The sequence below is a fragment of the Lissotriton helveticus genome, chromosome 10 (genome assembly GCF_964261635.1).
Source record: "Lissotriton helveticus chromosome 10, aLisHel1.1, whole genome shotgun sequence".
Classification (NCBI taxonomy): domain Eukaryota; kingdom Metazoa; phylum Chordata; class Amphibia; order Caudata; family Salamandridae; genus Lissotriton; species Lissotriton helveticus.
The window spans coordinates 821,924,911-821,946,207 of record NC_136071.1 but is presented as its reverse complement, the minus strand read 5'-3'; the positions used below and the strand labels follow the sequence as shown (position 1 = coordinate 821,946,207).

The following is a 21,297-nucleotide window of genomic DNA, read 5'->3' as shown; positions in this document are numbered from 1 at the left end:
GAGTATTGCTTGGCCACTTCTAACTGTAGGCGTATGCGCTGATGGGAAGCAACGGGCGAGAGCATGACATGGCAGGTATAAGAAAGGCCTTGAGGCTGTTCCAGGAAAGGACTCGGTGCTGTTTGAAACTTGTCCAAATCTGCAGGACCAAGTTTGCCCCATCTTTAAAGTGGTTGGTCCTTAATTAGAGCCCGGTACAGCTGTTGTAGGCCATGGGGCATAACACAGGCCCCCTCAGTGCATTTGGGTCACCACCCTTCAAGGAGGCCCCAAGTAATCTAAAGCTTATGAATGTCTACAAATTATGGAGTCTCTGACGCCCCTTACTACATTCTGCTGGGGGCTTATCATCTTACATTGTGCCACTGTGGCTGCCAAAGCCAGGCTCAATCCCCACCCACCCACACATCCCTGAACGCATCCTATGCTGATATAAAATGCTGCACACTTTAAGTCCTGCACATCATGTGAGTCTTACAACCGGGAGCACAGAGGCGTTGTTAACCAGTCTAACTTTTCACACTGTTCCAACAGCGTCTCAACCCTGGTCATTTTTTACTTTAGAGTAGACATCTACATTTACCAATAACCACCAAACCTTTTCATTTGTGCATACTTTGATATTCGGATCTCGGGTCTGTATTGGATCAGAGTTCAGAGAATGAAGCAAAAGCTGCACGCACCGCAGACCAGGAGCCAAGGCGTTTACAGACTGTCTGTAAGCACGTGCTAGCTGCATGCCTACTACTTGCTTTATACTAGCCATGCTCTTTGTCTACACACAATATATCCTCTAGGCTCAGTAGATTACAATCTTCATTCTCTCTCTCGTCTATGGCCCACGAGAGAGGCAGTTTTTCCATTCATCTCTGCAAAGCGTACACATAGTAGCAGTCACGGCAGCACAAGTGCGCCTGATCACTCTGAGCACCCAGTTGAGGTCTGTGCTCTTACAGATGTTATACACGCTGTAGCGAGTACGGCAGAACGAGTACGCTTGATCTCAGTGAGCACCTTGATGAGGTCGGTGCCCTGAGAGGACTTAATGAATAGATGTACTGGAACCTTTTGTCATCTCTGAACACAGTGGTTGGAAGTAATCCTTTTGATATTGTTTCTCGCAACGGAGGTTCATCTTCGTATTGCGCCCTCACATGAATACATGGATTTGATTTGTGACTTCTGACGCTTGAAGTTCTTCAAGGCGGAATAAATACATGGTGTCCCCTCCTTTCCTTTAATGGTCTGTGAACGACAAACAGCACTTTGAGGCGCTCAACCATAATTATACGGCAGCACACACTATTTCTAGTCCTGATGAAGACCCCATACTGATGATTAAAAATCTCACGCTGCATTTGAGGGGTCGAAACGTCGATGTATATGACAAATCAAATGTCTTAGTCCATCTAAACCACGAAATTGTGGAATCAAGTTTCTACGTGTAATATAGGACTGTCTCATATGACGCTGTTTATACCGCAGAGACTATCCCTAAGGAAGCGGAACCCCTAGGGAGCGAGTGCCTACCTCGCAAACGTTGCAGAACAGCATTTCTGGAGCCCGGAGCCTGTTGGTCTTGGTCCCCCTCCCGCAGCCGCACTTACCATCCCGAAGCGGCCGCCGAGCGGAGGGGGCCACAGGACTACGGTTCCCGGTCTGCCCCGCAGCGGAAGACGGTGCAGACTTCGCGCCAGGCGGCGCATAAGAGCGCGTCACCCCGGTGGAGCGGGTGACGCTGTTTATACCCCAGAGACTATCCCTAAGGAAGCGGAACCCCTAGGGAGCGAGTGCCTACCTCGCAAACGTTGCAGAACAGCATTTCTGGAGCCCGGAGCCTGTTGGTCTTGGTCCCCCTCCCGCAGCCGCACTTACCATCCCGAAGCGGCCGCCGAGCGGAGGGGGCCACAGGACTACGTTTCCCGGTCTGCCCCGCAGCGGAAGACGGTGCAGACTTCGCGCCAGGCGGGGCATAAGAGCGCGTCACCCCGGTGGAGCGGGTGACGCTGTTTATACCCCAGAGACTATCCCTAAGGAAGCGGAACCCCTAGGGAGCGAGTGCCTACCTCGCAAACGTTGCAGAACAGCATTTCTGGAGCCCGGAGCCTGTTGGTCTTGGTCCCCCTCCCGCAGCCGCACTTACCATCCCGAAGCGGCCGCCGAGCGGAGGGGGCCACAGGACTACGTTTCCCGGTCTGCCCCGCAGCGGAAGACGGTGCAGACTTCGCGCCAGGCGGCGCATAAGAGCGCGTCACCCCTGCGTCGCGGGAGCGCCCGGGGCTAAGCCCGGGCAAAGGGCGGGCCCTCTGTGGCCCTCGGTGGCTGAGGTAGGCTGGGTTGGGCCCGGTTATTTCCATTTACACAAGTACTTGTATACCGGCGGATATTGAAGTGACTGCTCTGAGGGTTAAGCGTACTTTCATTTTACCCATAGACCTTGTCTGCGGGCTGATTGTTCTCGTCTCTCCAATTTTCCTTTTTTATATTACTTTTAAAGCTCATTTACTCATTTTATACTATTGTAACATTAGCGGACATACCCTCTTTTTTGTGCGGCGTCAATCCTTTTGGAAATTCGTGAGGATGACTAAGAAACTCCGTTCTGGGAGATTAGTGGGGGGAAGGACCTGTGCAAAAACAAAATCTAACCCCTTAAGAAATAAATCTATGATCAACTATTCGCTAAAAGGACAGTGTCAGCTCTTTGACCTTTGGGAAAAAGCTGTGGATAAGAAAGCAGCTGTGGACGCTAATGATGGTTTCCTACCTATCTCACAGGCGGGTCCATCTCAAGCGGCTGATAATATGGTCTCTCCTCCAACACTGATAGATCCATTCCAAATAGAAACTACTGCAGGGATAAGCCCTGCTCTTGTTATTGATAATAGTCCTACTGGGCCTCTTGTGCATTTAATGGAAGGAAAACACACTAATAATCCTCCGGCGCCACAGGCTGGTAATGTGCGTGTTAGCTCAGAGGGAGATGTTTCTCTGTCATCTATTGACCTCGAACTTTGTGGCCGATATTTGAGTGCAGGAAGTCCAAAACTTTTTGAATCCTCTAAACCATTAGTGGGCGCGACTCCATCTGGCCTATTGCTATACAGTAGTACTCCCTCCATAAATGCGCAGGATATGTCCGCACTGTTAAATGTTTCTGTGTCTCCTGAATTCCATCTATCAGGAATCTGTCCTCCTGTTGCTACTGGCGAAAAACCAATATCGGAGTCTTTGATTGCCCTTGAAAATTTGCTCTCATCTATACTATGTCTCTTGGGCAAATTTGTGGGCAGCTCAGACTGTATCTTAGATTCAGTCACCAAAATATTGAACGCAATGCTGCACAAGGTGCCTGAAGTGAGGAGTGCTTCCTGGAACGTGACTGATACCAACCAAGCAACGGGGAACTTAAATGTACCTTTGGAGAAGCCTGTTATAAAGCCGACAGCTATGGTTCAAGAAAACATTTTTACGGCTACGTCAGTTTCAGTGGCAAATAATTGTGTAAAAAACTCCGATTTTGAAATAGAGGAAGATATTCAGACTGGTGTACCAAGTTCAGTAGCACAGGAACTATTCCCGATTTTTAAAACCGGGAAAATAGAGCTACAAGAAGAGGACGATCAAGAAATCAGCAAAAAAAGCCGAAAACACAGAAACGACAAAGGGAAAAAAAGGAAACCTCTACGTAAATACAGGAAGAAAAGACAAAGGCGGATAATCTTTCAAGATTCTATTGTTTTAATCAACAATGAGGAGAACGCCATTAATTCAAACTTGGGGATCATCAAAATGGCAAGTGAATCTTATCATGAACACTTAGGTACAGAGACTAACGGTAATACTCTGCCTTTGCCTTTAGATGACTTGCCCCAGAAGGGTGGTCATGGCCCGATTATCCCGCAGGTGGTTGAGACAGGTAGCACTACCCCGGTTGCACTGGGGGATCTTAATCCTTTTGCTCCCTCTTTTGCCCCTAAGGTTAGGGCAGATATAGGCCCGCTTCATTGCCCCCAGGCAAAAAAATCAATGAATTATGTGGACACTTTTGTTTTGGACTTTGTGCCTCTATTTGATGTAAATTTGCCTCTAAATAGATCATGGTTGCTTAAATGTCTTAGTGATCAGGAATGTCTTCACCTTATTCAATCAAGGGATATTGAGTTAGTGTCTCTGCTAGGTGAAGATAGTGTAACCAGTATAAGAGTCAAATTGTATTCTAAATTCATTGTAAATTTGAAACTACAGCAAGTGGAGAGTTTTCAATGTAGAGGTATCGATGTGCTGCCCATTTTTAGTTCTGATGTGACCATTTCTCCCCACGGTATGACCCGAAAGGGTGACAAGTTAGATAGGGCATCCTCTCCGTTTGAGGATTTAAAGATCTGGGTCTCAAAGGGGAAACGGTCAGTCTCTAAAGCACTGCTTCTTCCGCCAATCAGGAACTCCGCACCAGTAGACGAGAATCACCGGTGGAATTGGCTGCATGGTGCTCTTGCAACCAAGAGCACCGATAATTCCAAATTATTCCATCATCTTTAATAATCAATTAAAAATAATTTCTTGGAACGCAGCCGGGATACACAGTAGCCCCGAGAAACTTGATTTTTTATTCTCGCTAGGAGCAAGTGTGATCTGCATCCAAGAAACATGGTGCATTGATAGTATCTATGGAGGGAAGGAATACTATGTGTTGGAAGCACCTGCCGCCCCTTCTAGGAAAGGTCATGCTAAAGGGGGAATAGTTTGTCTGTTAACTAATAAACTGAGCTGGAGATTTTCGCATTACATTGATCCCAGTAATCTCTTCCAAGCCATAAGAATTTCGAATCTCCCAAATTTTCCTAATAAATCGGGCATTGTAATTATTAATGTGTATGTCCCCCCTGAAGAGTGTTATAATAATTTATTGAAGCATGTATTTCAATATATTGGACAGATTAAGAATGTTTCCTCTCCCCCTGATGTTATTCTAGTTGGAGATTTGAATTGTAAAATCTCGAACGCCAGCTTAAATTTATTTAGAAATATACCCAAAGAAGAGGCTTATTTCATCCCACAATCGATTTTCCCCGATAAAATAATAACAAACAAAAGAGGGAAGATTCTTCTGGAGGAACTCTCGGCTGTTGAGGGGCTTATTTTAAATGGGAGATTTCCCTCGGATGTGCCTGCGAACTTCACGCATAAGTCTCCTTTCAGCCCCTCTATCCTGGACTATGTGATCTCTGACTTTAACATTTTTCCTTATGTCCAGGATCTAATGATAGCCCCCACCTCTTTTAGTGATCATTGCATAATTTCCATAACGCTTTCTTTTAAACCTCCACCCACTGAGTCCTGGTCGGTTGGTAACAATGAGGTCTCCTTCCAGGGAACTTCGGGTAGGTGCTGCTGGAACAGCACTTTAATAAGAGGTGTACATGATATTTTATGCAAAACTATACTAGAATTAAATAGCTGGTGTGGTTCCGAAATTGCTAATTTCGAAAAACTGGTGAGAAAGATCACCTCAGATGTAAAAAAGGTTAGTGGCTCTGGAAAAAAGCCTTTTGTCCCTAGCGCATTGCGCACCCTGAATAAGGAAATAAACAAATTAGTGCGAATGCAATATATAGGAAGATCTGGGGAACTAGCTAAGGAAATATCGAGGTTAAAAAGAAGGAGAATCAGATTAAGAAGGAGTCTAAAAAAGGAGAAGAAAGACTTAGTATGGATAAACCTACGGGAGGCAGTTGCTCATGGTAAAAATAGAGAATTCTGGGCCATAGTCGGGAGGGGCTGTGGTACCAGAAGCAGTCCTCTTCCTATTCCCATCTCTGAAGAGGTATGGTCCTCTTATGTTAGAAAGCTGTATGCAGGGAACGAAGACACGGCTTCAGATAGTGCACCTGAATTCCTATCTGAGGATCCGATCGACTATCCAACTGTGAAAACAATAGAAATGGCTATAAAGAATATGCGCTTGTCGGGCGCAATGGGACCTGACGAACTCCCCATGACGGTTTTAAAGCAGGAACCTTTACTCTGGAGTAGGATTCTTCACCCTGTGTTTAAATCCTGCTTTGTAACTAAAACTGTTCCAGCCTCCTGGAAGGGAAGTATATTGGTCCCCATTTTCAAGAAGGGATCAAGGGATTGTCCCATGAATTACCGTTTGATTGCTCTCCTGGACTCAGTCGGAAAGGTCTTTGCTAAATGTATTCTGGGCTTGCTTGAGGATTGGGTCGAGGAGAATAATATACTTCCATGTGAACAGACTGGTTTCCGTAAGGAACACAGTACATTGGACAATCTCACCACCCTCCATGTGATCACGGATAAATACTCACGTGTAAGAGGAGGAGTGGTGTTCGCAGCGTTCATTGATTTCTCCACAGCGTTCGATAAAGTCGACCGTCGAACGCTGTGGAGAAAACTAGCTGCCCTTGGTCTACCAGTGTATCTATTAGAGCTGTTGCGTGCTCTCCATTCAGAAACGTGGTGCAGTGTTCTCCAAGGGGGTGAGAGGGGACTTTCGCCCAAGATTCCCTCCCAGAATGGCCTTAAACAAGGCTGTCTCCTGGCACCACTATTGTTCCCACTATACACTGCAGACCTTCCTGCTTATCTATCAGCGTGTGTGGGTATTGCTCCGGTGGTAGGTGGGACCCCGATCTCTTGTCTCATGTACGCTGACGATATTCTTGTATTAGATCTAACCCCTAAAGGTCTTGCTAATCGGCTGCAAGCTTTACACGTGTTTGCTGATACACATTGTATGAAAATGAATATATCTAAAAGCAAAATCATGTGTATTGCTGGAAAAAAGAAATGCCGTTCTGTAAATTTTGGATGGTTTATTGGTGGCCAAAAAGTAGAGGTTGTTAAAACCTACACTTTTTTGGGGGAAATTATTGCAGCCAATTTGAGTGAGAGGCCCCATATTGAGCACTGTTCACGTAAAGCACTTGCCCACGGCAATGGCTTAAACTCCCTTTATTCCGCTACTGGAAAGAGACACTTCGCTTGTCTTCTTGAAGTGTTTAGGGCCAAGATTCCTCCTACGATACTGTATGGTATAGAACTCTTAGAGTTGAAGCATTGGGAGTTTTGTAATAAAATTGAGGGGAAACTCCTAAGATCTCTATCCAACTTTAATACCTCCTGCTCCTTGGCAGCATGTAGACTGGATTTCGGCCTTACGAGCAGCTGGGTTCAGGGACTATGTGCCCTGGTAAGATGGGTGGCTTGCTTGGCTAGAGCTGAATCAGGGTCGATGAGGGCCCTCCTTAAAAAGGAACTGTTGGGCAACTTTAATGAGTTCTCACGTATGGTAAGGAATTTCAGAAGAGCTGTGTCACTCTTAAAGCTAGATGAAAGTGTGTTATTCCTGTATTCATCATCACAGCTAAAACTTGTGCTAAAACAGGCATCATGGGAACTTTGTTATCAAATGGATAGGAACACAATACAAGGGAAAGGGGGTAGTAATCTTCTCCTTAACTCCTACACTATGAAGTTGGCCCAACCCTATGCCACATGGAATTTACCTCATGGTATTCGTAGATTATGGTTTCTGTTACGTTACGATTTACTGCCTTTAAACTCACTTCTTTCTAAATGGTACGGAACCTCCCCCATGTGTAACTTCTGTAGCTTAAGTACTCAGAATTGTATCCATGTTATGTTAATCTGCCCTGCACTTCGACCATTGCGTTTTAAATGGTTAAAATCGATATGTCTACAATTGGGTATATATGACGTTAATGTTTTTTTACGATCTCTATACTGTCCCCCAAATGAAATGTTTTGCTCCTATATTTTTAATTTCTTTAAAGGTTTCTTAGCTATTTATTAAGGCAACCTGGAGAGATCTGACTTTGTGCCCTCATGCCATCAATTCTATGGATGAAATCAGTTTTGTATGTGTGATGTATTTTATTTTCTCTGTTTGTATTTGTTCTGAATTTTATGTGGCCCTTAACCAGAGCCAAACATAATAAAATAAATTGAAATTGAAATTGACTGTCTCATATGAATTTGACGTTGATGGAATAATATTTATATGTGATCATTGTGTGTCTACTTTATTGTTGTGTGATTTTTGTATGTAACAATTTAGACACTGTATTTGTATTGCGTTCTTGTATATTGATTTTGAAAATAATTTTATGTGTGTATACATTTTATGCCTTTAATATACATGGATTTCATGATTTGTTCACTCGTAGTTATTTAGTTAAACTGGGAGAATCTAGTTTGTTATTTCTTCATTAAATGAACATTCCCCGGGCTGGTGGGTTTGATTGAAGTATTGATATTTTCAGAATATAGGTAGCAGAACCATTGTTCGTATACTGCAACTATCCCCAGGTTCTGTACAGTACTGGGTAACGCCATTGATATTAATTAACTCACTTTTCAGCCACAGAATAACGCAACACAAGGCCTTAAGCTGTCTTGTGTTACCCTACATCGGGTAGACATTAAATGAGTGGAACATGGACTCTCAATGCACTCACCCAGGTATTTTGATGCAAATCCAGATTTACTTAAGTGGGTTCACCTGGTTTTGACCCAAAATTGTCCACCTGCCCTTTATTTTCCCTTATTACTTCCTCTTTCCATGTGTGCTGTCGCTAGTACCTCAGTCACCCTTGCACCATGGTGCAAAAGGGCCTACATTGGCACTAGGCTGCCTGAATTACATTTGCGCATGGAGAGAGAAGAGGTGCGCCATATCTTAGTAGATATGGCGCATTTGTTGTGTTGAGTAAAAGGTTAGCAGGCGCTGCTGGTACAGGTAAGAGCGGTAGGGTTGGGGCGGGGCTCCACCTCTCTTACCTGTACCGGCCACGCCTGAAGGTAAGTAAATTCAGGTCCAAGTGCATGCCTCGTGCACACCTCAACAGCCCTTTTGGAGGCACTTTTGCACACGCAATTAATGCTGAAAACTCCGGTACTATATCCCAGCGTACCCTGAAAAATGCATTCCTGCTCACGTGTTTTTTGGACAATCCTGGCCTTCCTCACCTTCTCTGGATGACTTAAGGCTCAATATATGGATTCTGCTCCATAAATGTCAGCAGAATGGGGCAATGTGTTGACTTACGTTTACGCAGGCTACAACCACCCTCAAAGGGATTTTGTATGTCGATGACACAATCCCAAAAGCCATTTGTACCTGACTGCATTGACATTTGTGTTAGTACTACCATACATTTTTTCGGTTTCATTTACATAGTGTGAGGTTTATAATCCTGTCTGTTCTATGCAGTTTCTAAGAAAATATTCTAGTGAACCCAATGTCTATGCTGCCACTGTATAATTCAATAGGGCACTGATCATTTTTGCCGCTGCAGCATACATGAGTTGTAGGATGAGCTGAGCACAGTGTAACTGTTTATGACAACACAGCCGTGCTTGCAAAGTGCCTGCAGCTGGTTACATTCAAGCCGCTAGGTCTGGTACTACTTATGTTTTCAAAGTTATGCGAGCGGCGGCAATGTAATAGCACTAACTTGAGCCAGTTATATTGCACATACCATCAAGGATTACGTCTAATTGAATACTACTTGAAAAGACTGGTATAACTGAATCTGATGAGTTAAAAATAGATTCAGATTTTGTGGAATTATCAATAATTTCGGGTTATGATTTATTATTCCTGAGCACAGAGTTAAGTACCGACCTAAGCATGAGGGCAACTCCGAATTTTATTTTTTAAAGGCATACTACAGACTGTTGAACATAGCATTTTGAAACGAGCATTGGCAAAGCCAATAGGTCAGGCCTTGGCAAGCTGGTTCGATGGTGACATCTCTCTTTACATTTTCTGCCAAGCATATACTACAAAAGAAAAAAAACATGCTGCCTAATTGTGGTGGCCGTATGCTTGCGATGCAAATTGTATATTTAAATAAAAAACATTTATACGAGTATTTCCTAGCAAACAGATGTACCTCGAAAATATATGCAAACTCTATTTAGTATTAATGAACATCACAGGAAAATATGATTCTTATTGGTGCAAAGAAATGTACTATTGACTTTGGATTACTGCAGGGGTGACTAAAAAAGTAAGAAAAAAAATAAAAAATGGAAAGAAAGAAAATGATAGCAAAGTGTTCGGGTAACAGCCCTTACAATGAAGTGCACTTCTTTTAATGGATGTGCACATGTGATGAGGTTAAATGCTCTTAGTCACAATGTAAGAGAGCCAATGACTTGAGTTGGTTGACTCATTGTCCTATGCTCTATGCTGTGGTGAGTAAATGTGAAAGACAGCTGAAAACACCACTGGATGAAGAACGCTGACCCAAAGTCCGCCTAGGTATGTATACAAGTACATATTTTTATGTATGAATACTTTTGCAAGGTACATACATACATTTGCAGTAACGTGCAGGAAGTCTATTCTTGCCTAGCTATCTCTACCTTCATGGTAGTCTGTAGGTGAAATTCTGGTCAAGATATTTTGACAGCACAGTATTTCAGCTGGATGTTCTGGTAGTATATACTTCAGGACAAAGTCATGATGACTTATTTTTGCATCTTTTTGTACCACACTTGTAAGATAAAAGTTTATCACGAGAACTCAAAGTTTTATAGAGCGCGAACAAGTGTACAGAGTTAGCACCAGCAATTATACAAAACATAAACCAGGAAAGTGAAGTTATAATCTGTGGGAAAACATTCAAAATTAAAAAGTACAGTGTTTCGGAGGTGCCATAGAGCGCTCATAGTAAAACATCATACAATAGACGCGAACAAGATGTGCGATGATCCACAAAGAGTTTAAGCAGAAATAAGGAACTAACAGAATGAAAACAGTCCAATGCAGTTAAAGGAGCTATCTAGGACTTGAACAAAAAGAGGGCAAACACATATAACGGAATATCAGTGAAAATAATTCAAAGTTTTTGTTCTTGACAAAACACACGAGCATAATCAATGTGTTAACATTTGTTCATTAGTAGCCTTTTGACCAGTTTTTTGAAGGAGGTCGTGGATGGATTGGAATTGATCTTGGATGGCAGGGAGTTCCAGATTCTCGGAGCAAGACCAGTGAACGCACGGTTATATGATTTTTTCTTTTTGAATCTTGGAGGTTTCAAAAGAAGGGTGGATGTACTTCTGAGGTTCCGGCTGGAGCCCGATAGCTCAAGTTTATTTGCAAGGTAGTATGGGGTATTGTGGTGAATGGCTTTATGCGTCAGACAAGCTACATTGAGTCATATTTTCGCTTCAATGGATAACCAATTTACCTGCAGCAAGTCGGGTGAAATGTGATCAAATTTCCTCAAGCCCGTTAAAAGTCTGGCCGATGTATTCAAGGTAGCTCTGAGTGGGGCCAAGCTAGCTTTGGGAAGTCCTGCGAGGGTCACCTGCCCATATTCCAGTCTAGGGATAATCAGAGATTGAACCGCCTGATTTAGATCTTCGGGGATGGGAATGGTTTGATTTTCTTCAGTATGTTGAGTTGGAAATTGGGACCCCTAGTAGTAGCACTGATGTGAGCTTGCATATGTAGGTGTTTATCCAAGGTGATACCTAAGGATTTGGCAGAGTCTACAACATGAGGTGTACAGTTCAGAGCAGTTAGGTCTTTAATCCCGTCAAGGGTAGGAGCGGGGGGATTAGGTGGGGTGATCAAAAGAAATTCCGCTTTGAGCATATTTAGTAGGAGATGTTTCTGAGCTAACCATTGTTGAGTTTGGGCAAGTGCAGCATTTAAAGTTTTAATGTCCTCTTGCGAGGAGATCTTCAGGTACAATTAAGTATCATACACATACATGTGGTACTGAATGTTCGCTCTGTTCAGAATGACTGCCAGAGGCTCCATTAACAGGTTAAAGAGAGTGAGTGATAGCGTAGAACCTTGAGTCACTCCAATCAGGACAAGGGTATTGGCAGCGAGGGCATGATTAACTGTGGCCCTTTGCGTGCGGTTTTGAAGGAAGGAAGCAAACCAGTTTAAGACTGGGCCCAAAAATCCCATCCTATATTGTAGGAGATCGATCAGGTTTTCATGTTTTATGGTAGCGAAGGCTGAGGACAAGTCTAGAAGGATCAGGAGACAAGGGATATTTTGGTCAAGGGCCGTCACGGCGTCATCAACAATGTGAACTACCTGCTGTTAATAACTCCCACGACTAAAGGGATTAACCTAACTCAAAAAGATAGCATGTACAACCAAAACAGAACTCTATCTCATGTTTTCTTTGCTTCACTACACGCATGATCTCAGCCTCACGTTTGTGGCTACACAACAAGAGCAATTCCTGTTGGCCTGCCACCCAACACACAAACTCCTTCCCCATCCTCTACCAACCAAACATAATGAATAGAGGAGGCACTTACCATGTACACCCAAAGATAGTTGGGGCCTTTCACCTCCCATAATGAATGCATGTCCCATATACATGGATAGTGTGTATATGCAAAACCTGACTCATTTGATTCCCCACATACAGTTCACCGCACGCATGCAAGTTTACTATATTACCAGAGCACCCCTGCGGCCCTCATCCACAACACCAAACGTCTTCCCATGAACTCCATCCATTCTGGCTCGCCAACCGACCCATGCCCCCACCACATATTCAACAAAGCTGACTCCATCATCGCACCCCATCTCCGTTATGTCATCAACTGCTCCCTCAACTCTGCTACCTTCCCAGAAAGCTGGAAACATGCCGAAGTCAGCGCCCTCCTGAAGAAACCAACTGCAGACCCCTCCGAACTTAAAAACTACCGCCCCATATCCCTCCTCCCATTCCCGGCCAAAGTCATTGAGAAAGCCGTCAATAGCCAACTCGCCGCCTTCCTCGAATCCAACAACTCCCTCGATCCCTCACAGTCCGGCTTCCGAACCAAACACAGCACCGAAACCGCCCTCATTGCAGCGACAGACGACATCCGAACACTACTGGACAACGGAGAAACAGTGGCCCTCATTCTACTCGACCTCTCCGCCGCCTTCGACACGGTATGCCACAGCACCCTCATACAACGTCTCAACAACATCGGCATACAAGGAAAAGCCTTGGACTGGATCACCTCGTTCCTAGCTGGAAGAACTCAGAAAGTCCGACTTCCCCCGTTCAGATCAGAGGCAACAGAAGTCATCTGCGGTGTACCACAAGGATCATCACTCAGTCCCACCCTCTTCAACGTTTACATGAGTCCACTCGCTTCCATCGCGCGTCAACACAACCTTAATATCATCTCCTACGCCGACGACACCCAGCTGATCCTTTCCCTCACCAAAGACCCCAACACCGCCAAAACCAATCTTCACGAAGGCATGAAAGAAGTAGCCGTCTGGATGAAAAACAGCCGCCTAAAACTCAACTCAGACAAAACGGAAGTGCTCATCCTAGGATCATCCCCCTCTGCCTGGGACGACTCTTGGTGGCCTGCGGATCTGGGCTCTGCACCCATACCCACAGACCACGCACGTAACCTTGGCTTCATCCTAGACTCCTCACTCTCGATGACCAAACAAGTCAACGCCGTCTCATCCTCCTGCTTCAACGTACTTCGTATGCTCAAAAAAATCTTCCATTGGATCCCCACCGAAACAAGAAAGACTGTCACCCACGCACTGGTTACGAGTCGACTAGACTACGGAAACACCCTCTACGCCGGAATTACAGCCAAATTACAGAAAAAACTCCAACGCATCCAAAACGCATCAGCGAGACTCATTCTGGACATCCCTCGCCAAGATCACATCACCGGCCACCTGAAAAACCTCCACTGGCTTCCCGTCAACAAGAGAATAACATTCCGTCTCCTCACCCACGCCCACAAGGCCCTCTACAATCTAGGACCCGAATGCCTCAACACTCGTCTATCCTTCTACACACCCACCCGCCAACTAAGATCCTCCAATCAAGGCCTCGCCGCAGTTCCGCGTATCCAAAGATCCACCATGGGAGGTAGATCCTTCTCCTACTTGGCGGCCAAGACCTGGAACTCACTCCCCACTCACCTCCGCCTTACACAGAACCACATCCCCTTCAGAAAAGAACTCAAAACCTGGCTATTCGATAAATAATGATCCCCCTCCCCAAGCGCCTTGAGACCCTCTGGGTGATTAGTGCGCTATATAAATCCTTGAACTTGAACTTGAACTTCCCAAACAGACTGCAATATAACCCCATACTCTAATGACCAGACTGTGAAAGGAGTACACGCTTACATGTCCTAGCAAAAGCACTTTAGGGCGAGGGGTAGGAGATGCCATGCCTATACTACTATGCAATGGATGCGACTTGAGGTCATTAATAAGGAATTGCATTCCATCATCAACAGTAATAAAATATCAAATTAAAAATTACTGCTATCTTAAGACTTTACCTTTTGGATCAGTGATATATACACACACACCAAGAAATACTCTGCTGACTAACTGACACAGATTAAACACTGCAGGACATTTTATAACTTGTATTTGAATACTGTTATACTATAAACAGATATCCGAGAGGGTATATCGGTATGCTGTTGTATCTTCCTACAGTGAAAGTGAAGTGTAGATTTCCTGTTGCGGGTTGTCAGTCATTGTGGCCCTTCTGCTCCTGCTGGGTGTATTTGAGCTGATATTTAAAAATAATCTCCGTCTAATAACAAATATATCATAAAATTATTTGCAGTACCAGGGTTGCCTCACAAGTAACTTCAAAATGTTTCATTGATTGATTTATTTATTTCTCAATTTATTTAAAAGAGGTTTAATTCTTTTTTTAGGCATGGGTTTTTGCAACCATGAGATTTATTGGTCGTAGTTATATACAATGTTTGTATTACAGTTCGTAGTACTTTCCAAGAGGATGTTCTGAATCTTTCAGAAGTGTTTCATGACGTTTTGATGGAGGATTTCATAATACCTTCAAAAAATGTTTTGAATTCAATGGTTGAGGGCAGTATAATATGAGGCTATTGATTGACCCATAAGCTGGAGTGAGGCAAACCGAACTCCTGCTGGATGTTCGTGCAAGGACATTAATATTCAAAAAAATCCACTTCTAGATGCATCCATAGTTTGCCCAGAGTGGAAGCTTTGGTTAGGGATACACATGAACTTTGGCACCAAAGTGGACAATTTTTTGAGGGTGGGGCAAAGAGACTAGCATTCTAAATATATTGCTGCTAACTTGACAGTAATAAACTGACCCATGCTTACACCGAAATACAAACATTTTTCGGTACTCTGGATAGTCTACTGAGTAAATAATGGTCGCCAATAACAACACACAATCCATAAACAGTGAGGATCCATATTTATCTAAATAGATACAAACGGATTCTTAAAGAAAAACGAGTTCTTCCCATTGAAAACAAGAAATCACTCAAGGCTGGTAGACCTAGTTCAAAGTTCTGAAGCAAACTACTTTAAAGGTGCCATCTTTTGAAACCGTTTCCGTCTAAACATATGACTAGTTTTCAAGGGTGACCTTCAATTCACCTGGAAAGCAACCACTTAGGGTGCATTCCAGATGCCCTCCAGTGGAAATATATGGTATATAACCAAATCATGGCAAAGCAAGGCATGTTAGCACCCAATTGTGAGTTATGGACTCCACCCCCATCTTCGATATTGATCTGTAATGCAAAATGAGCAAACCTAGGGAAGACGACAACACGCTACTGCCGGCCTTCTCATCTTAAGTGCTCTCCACATACCTGGTTTGATGTCGCAGGTGAGCTGCACCCCAAGTGCTGCGCCTCCGAAGTCCGCACCCGGGTAGGTGAAATCTGTGACATCTCCAATAAACTGTGCAGCACGGTCTGCCACACGAACCATGGTGGGTGAATCCGCAGCTGGACACCCTTCACCGACACAGGGTACCAACCTGGGCCTTGGCTTCAACCGAATCCTGAGGGGCAGCCTACATTCAATACCCCTGCATTCCTGGCTAATGTTGCTGCTCGGTCTAGCGGGGCAATCTGCTCCCACACATGCTGCCTCTATGGGGGATGCAGCTTGGCGAATTGGTTCAGAGTGTGCGGCCGGCTGTAGAGGTGGGCTCAAAGCTTGGACCACAGGTGTCTGCTGCTGGGTGTAGCTGATGCTTGCAGAGGCCCGGCTTTCTGGGAGTGATGCCTGCTGGTGGGGCACACCCTGTGCCCCTCTAAATTGGTGGCCAAGCCCTGAGCTGCTTCCGGAGCTGGGCTGCACATGGAAGGACCGGGACGGCCTGCTTGCTCGCCCCCCTGGGCAGCGTCCTCCGGCACACTGGTGGCGAGGTTGTTGCGGCTCGTTCTCCCCCTCAGAGCTTGAGCAGGACAGACCACGGCAAACATCCACGGATGAGTTACCCAGTGATAGCAGCAGGGTCCAAAGCAGTAACACCCCAAATACACGTAAGCGGCAGGAGTGCGTACACATCCCATGCCCTAGCAAGTCCATCTGAAAAAGACAAAAGGATAAATCACAAACAGCACTGTGATGACCAACACAGATCTCATTCACGATGTTATGGGTATACAAGGATTGCGCACTGTAACATGCAGGATGATGCAAATTACAACAGGCACTCATAGTAATCTATAACTCTAGAACATTGTGTCTGTATCGAGTTATGCCAGAAAACTTGACACTTTTGCTGTGACTATGAGTCCCTCCTTAAATTACGACCTATGGGTAAACCCATGGTCCTCATTTGGAGGTAGTAAGGGGTTGCAGCTGTTAGCTCTAGCTTGCTCTCTGCTACTCCTGGCACTTCCTTTGAAAATGCTTTGCCTTCTTTTAGGCCCGGGGTTGCAAAGAAAGTTCCAGGAGTAGCAGGAAGCAAGCTACAGGTCACAGCTGCGACCCCTGACTACCTCCGAATGACATCCATGTGTAAAGCCCTGTTACTCATGGGTCGGAATTAAGAGTTTCAAAGTATTTAACACAACTGGTAATTATCAGATGAGTTAAATATCTTAACCTTCATTACATGTTGGCAGGTCAAACCTGCTGGAGTTCAAAGGGAAGAATCACACGGTATTTACCGTACCAGGCGGTTTGGGTGCATTAAACACCAACATCCGCGTGTTATTCCCTCGAAACTCGTATTAGAAGCTATTTATCGCACCTGATAAATAAAGATCCCCCCAGAATCGTTATTTACCAGGTGCGATAAATAGTACCTATAGTTGTAATCAAGCCCTAAGGGTTTAAATCTTCATGAGATTCAATATTGTATAACCTACTCAGATACTAATCTCCATGTGCAAATTTTTCTTTTCTCAAAGCTAGCTTTAATAAGGCCTTCTTTCTAATCTTTGTCTGTGTTGTTTTCAGCGTTCCAAACTACAGGAATTTAACATTTTTTCCAACTATCCTGTAAATCAAAATCCTCTACTGCAAATTAAGGTGTTTGTGCCTTGCCATCAGTTGTACTTACACTGTGAGATCATCTCTACTTTAGTTCTTTTTGTCTAATTATATAATCTGTATTCTGCTTTTCAATTTCTGCTGGCTTCCCTCTCCAAACAGCTAGCCTCGACTCCAGGCTAGTATCCTTACCAGCAATAAAAACGTATGATTTCTACACCTTGATTTTATTTTTATGTTTGGCTAATAATCCATCTGTGCCAGCAGAGTCAAAGTATTGAATTGGTATTGCAGGTTTGAAAACTGGCTACATTATAAGAAAATAAATGTACATATATGTGTCACTTCTCAGTCTGTTTAAAAAAAGGTGCTGTATGAAACAGTGCACATTGGTGTAAGTTTGGTGTAGTGACTGTTTTGTATGAAATAGATGAAATGTCGTTATTTGGTGGGAGCCACTCCACTCGTTACTCCCAAAATTAGACAATGCACTTATACCATTATTCTCCTTATTCTGTGTCAAAAACTGCTGAGCTTGTGGCCAAGCGTTATGTATGCTGCATTGGCATGGGAGCACGGTAGCCCCCGACCACTATTACCTAATGCGGTTTAGTGCTTTGTCCACTAGTTTTGCGGTTTCTACAATCAGCTTCCTCAGCCCTTCCACCACAAACGCTATGACGTGGCCAGCACTGAACGCCTTTTATCACATTTTTTCCCTTTAAGCCGTGTTACACAGCAGTCCCCGCTGATATACTATCTTAAAACAGTGCGGTGAGTTTGTGGGGAGCAAGTAACACAAGTGCGGGGTGGATACAGAAGGGACAGCGGCAGGAGGGAGGGGATCGGTGTGGGGAAAAACAATGGACAGCTGGAGGTGGGTTGGGAGTAGGGGAAACACAACAGACAGTGGGTGGAGTGCTGAGTGAGAGAAAGGGACTACAGACACATGTATGAGCAAAAGTCAACAAGCACTGGAAAAGCTAATAGGTTTTGCCTATGCTAGAGCTATTGACTTTGGCAATATGTTTTAGCCATGTTGTACACGAGCATTGCTGCTGTTCAGCATGGCTAAAAGTTAGTAGTGCAAAGGAGAGTGGACTGTCATAAAGTGGAGTAGAGTGGTGTGTCATGGACTGGGGTGGAGTGGCATAGAGTGGTGTAGAGTAGAATTGAGTGGCGTGGAGTAAAGTGGAGTGGTGTAAGGTGTTGTTGAGTGTTGTGGAGACAGTAGCGTGTTGCAGAATGGAAGGGCATAGAGTGGAGTAGAGCTGAGTGGAGTAGAGTGTCACTGTGGAGTAGTGCCGTAGGGTAGAGTGGCATAGAGCAGAGTGGAGTGGCATAGAGGGTGTGGAGTGGAGTAGAGTGTTGTAGAGAAGAATAGAATATAGTGAGGTAGATTGTCGGAGAGTGGAGAGGCTTAGAGTAGAGTAGTGTAGTGTAGGAGAGTGGAATGGCATAGAGTGGAGTTGAGTGCTGTAAAGTTGAGTGGCGTAGAGTAGAGTGGAGTGGTGTAGAGAGAAGAAGAGGAGTAGAGTGGAGTAGTGTGTCATAGAATAGAGTGGGATAAAATGGCATGGAATAGCATAGAGGGGGTTGCATAGAACTTCATAAAGTGGAATAGTGTTGTGAAGAGCATAAAGTGGAATACAGTTTTGTAGAGTGTAGTGGCATAGAGTGGAGCAGAGTGGAGCAGAGTGGAACAGAATGGAGCAGAGTGGAGCAGAGTGCCCCAGAGTTGAGTAGAGTTTAATGGAGGAGAGTGTCATAAGGTTGAGTATGGAGAGTAGAGTGGAGTAGAGTAGAGTGGAGTAGAGTGGCCTAGAGTGAAGTGGCAAAAAGTACAGTGGTCCAGAGTAGACTGACGTAGACTGCATTGGTTTTCAGTAACTAGGTGTAGAGTGCATTGGCATAGAGTGCTGTGATGTAGAGTAGAGTGGCATAGCATGGTACAGAGTAGATTGCAGTGGCATACAGTGCGGTGGTGTAGAGTAGGTTGTTTCAGAGAAGAGTGAAGTACGGTAGAGTGAAGTGGTGAAGGGTAGAGTGGAGCGGTGCAGTGTAGAGTGCAGAGGTTTAGAGTGTCGTAGTGTGCAGTGGTATAGAGTACAGTGGTGTTTAGTGAAGTGGTGTAGAATACATTAGAATGGTGTCAAATGATACATAGTGTAGTTGGGTATATTGTTGTGGCATAGAGTACAGTACAGTGGCATAGTGTTGATTGGTGCAGAGTCGAGTGCAGTGTTGCAGAGCAGAGGTAAGTTGAGTTTAATGGCAGAGAGTGCAGACTTGTAGAGTAGAGTGTCAAAGAGTGCAGTAGCATAGAGTGCAGTGGTGCAGAGTAGAGTGATGCAGGGTAGAGTGGTGAAGAGTAGAAGGGTGCTATGGCATACAGTACAGTGGTGTATAGTGCAGTGGTGTAGAATACATTAGAGTGATGTGGAGTGATGCGGAGTGCAGTAGCGTAAAGTATCGTGGCACAGAGTGCAGTAGAGTGGCATAGTGCTGAGTGGTACAGAGTAGAGTACAGTGGCATACAGTACAGTGGCATAGAATGCATTGGCATAGAGTAGAGAGTTGCAAAGCAGAGTGGTGCACGGTAGAGAGGTGCAGAGAGCTGCGACGTAGGGCACAGTGATGAAGAGTAGAACAGAGTAGCATTAAGTGCAGTCGTGGAGAGTAGATTGGTGTAGAGTGCAATGGCATAGAGTGCATTGATTTTGAATAAAGTGGTGTAGAGCGCTTGTAGGGGTGCAGAGTAGAGTGCAGTGGCACAGAGTAAAGTGGAGTGGCACTGAGTGGAGTGGCACAGAGTGCAGTGGCATAGAGTAGATTGTTTCAGAGTAGAGTGGAGTGGTGCACAATAGAGTACATTGATGTAGAGTACAGTGGCATAGAGTGCAGAGTATATTGAAGTGCTATAGAGTTGATTGGCATAGAGTGCACTGGCGTAGAGTGAAGTGGTACAGAGTAAAGTGCACTGGCATAGAGTGCCGTGCCACAGAGTGCAGTTTTGCAGAGTAGAGTGGCATAGAGTGAAGTGGTTCAGAATGGAGGGGTGTAGAGTGCAGTGGCGAAGAATTCAGTGGTGCATAGTAGAGTAAAGTGGTGTAGAGTACAAAAGCATAGAGTGAAGTAGCATACAGTGGACTGGTGCAGAATAACATGCAGTGATGCAGTGTGAAGTGGCGTAGAGTGCAGTGGAGTGGCATAGTGTGGAGTGGTGCAGAGTAGAGTAGGGTAAAGTGAAGTATACATGGTGTGGTGGTAAACTTCCATTACAGACAACATATTTTCATTTGCAATTACCATTACATTTACACAGACATATAGTTTTACTGCACACAAAGAATAATATGTGGAAATGTCATCAACTAGTGTACTCATTTGTTTTGATTGTGATAAAATATTTGTTTCCACTTCACTTCAGAATTACCCAAAAATATGCTTCGTTTGTGCTTTTTTTTAATTCTGATATATTCTGAAATATCTGCACAGTTAATTTACAGATATCTACATTTTGTTGTGTGCTAGGAAAAAATATCATAGTACAGCCTTCCTGAAGCACACCCCCAACAGACTGCGTGACTGTCACATAAATCCTCTTGCTTTGAAGTAAGAAAAATAAATGTAAACACCAAGCTCCCTGGAAGACTGAGACTGACATATGATCTCTGTCTCTCAATGTACTGCAAAGGTGACAAGATAAAAACAAGATTTAAAGGCCTATTTTCAGAAATCCAATACTGGTGGAAGAATACAGTAAATAGGGTTTGAGCAACGAAAAGGGAAAACTCAAGCCGGACAGCCTAAAACAAATAGAGCCAGCAAATAAAAAGCAAAAAAAATGTTAGTTACAGAGCCAATGGTAAACAATGGGCAGAATGCATTCCCATGGAAGCTCTCCGAGTGTCCCCAAGATGTTGTTAGCAAACCAGACAGCTGTGCTGTCTAGTAGGCTTTGACCTAAAAAGAGTATCTGC

General features: G+C 44.4%; 1 protein-coding gene across 1 annotated transcript in view; it reads right to left on the bottom strand.

Annotated features, from left to right (window-relative positions):
- The window catches only part of LOC144785500 (uncharacterized), a 130,233-nt gene extending 113,830 nt beyond the window's left edge, over positions 1–16,403 (bottom strand). Inside the window, exon 1 of the mRNA XM_078664364.1 lies at positions 15,676–16,403. Coding sequence (XP_078520490.1) covers positions 15,676–16,402 — 727 coding nt within the window. The 5' untranslated portion in view covers position 16,403. The remainder of the gene's footprint in view (positions 1–15,675) is intronic.
- Between the last annotated feature and the right edge of the window lie 4,894 nt (positions 16,404–21,297).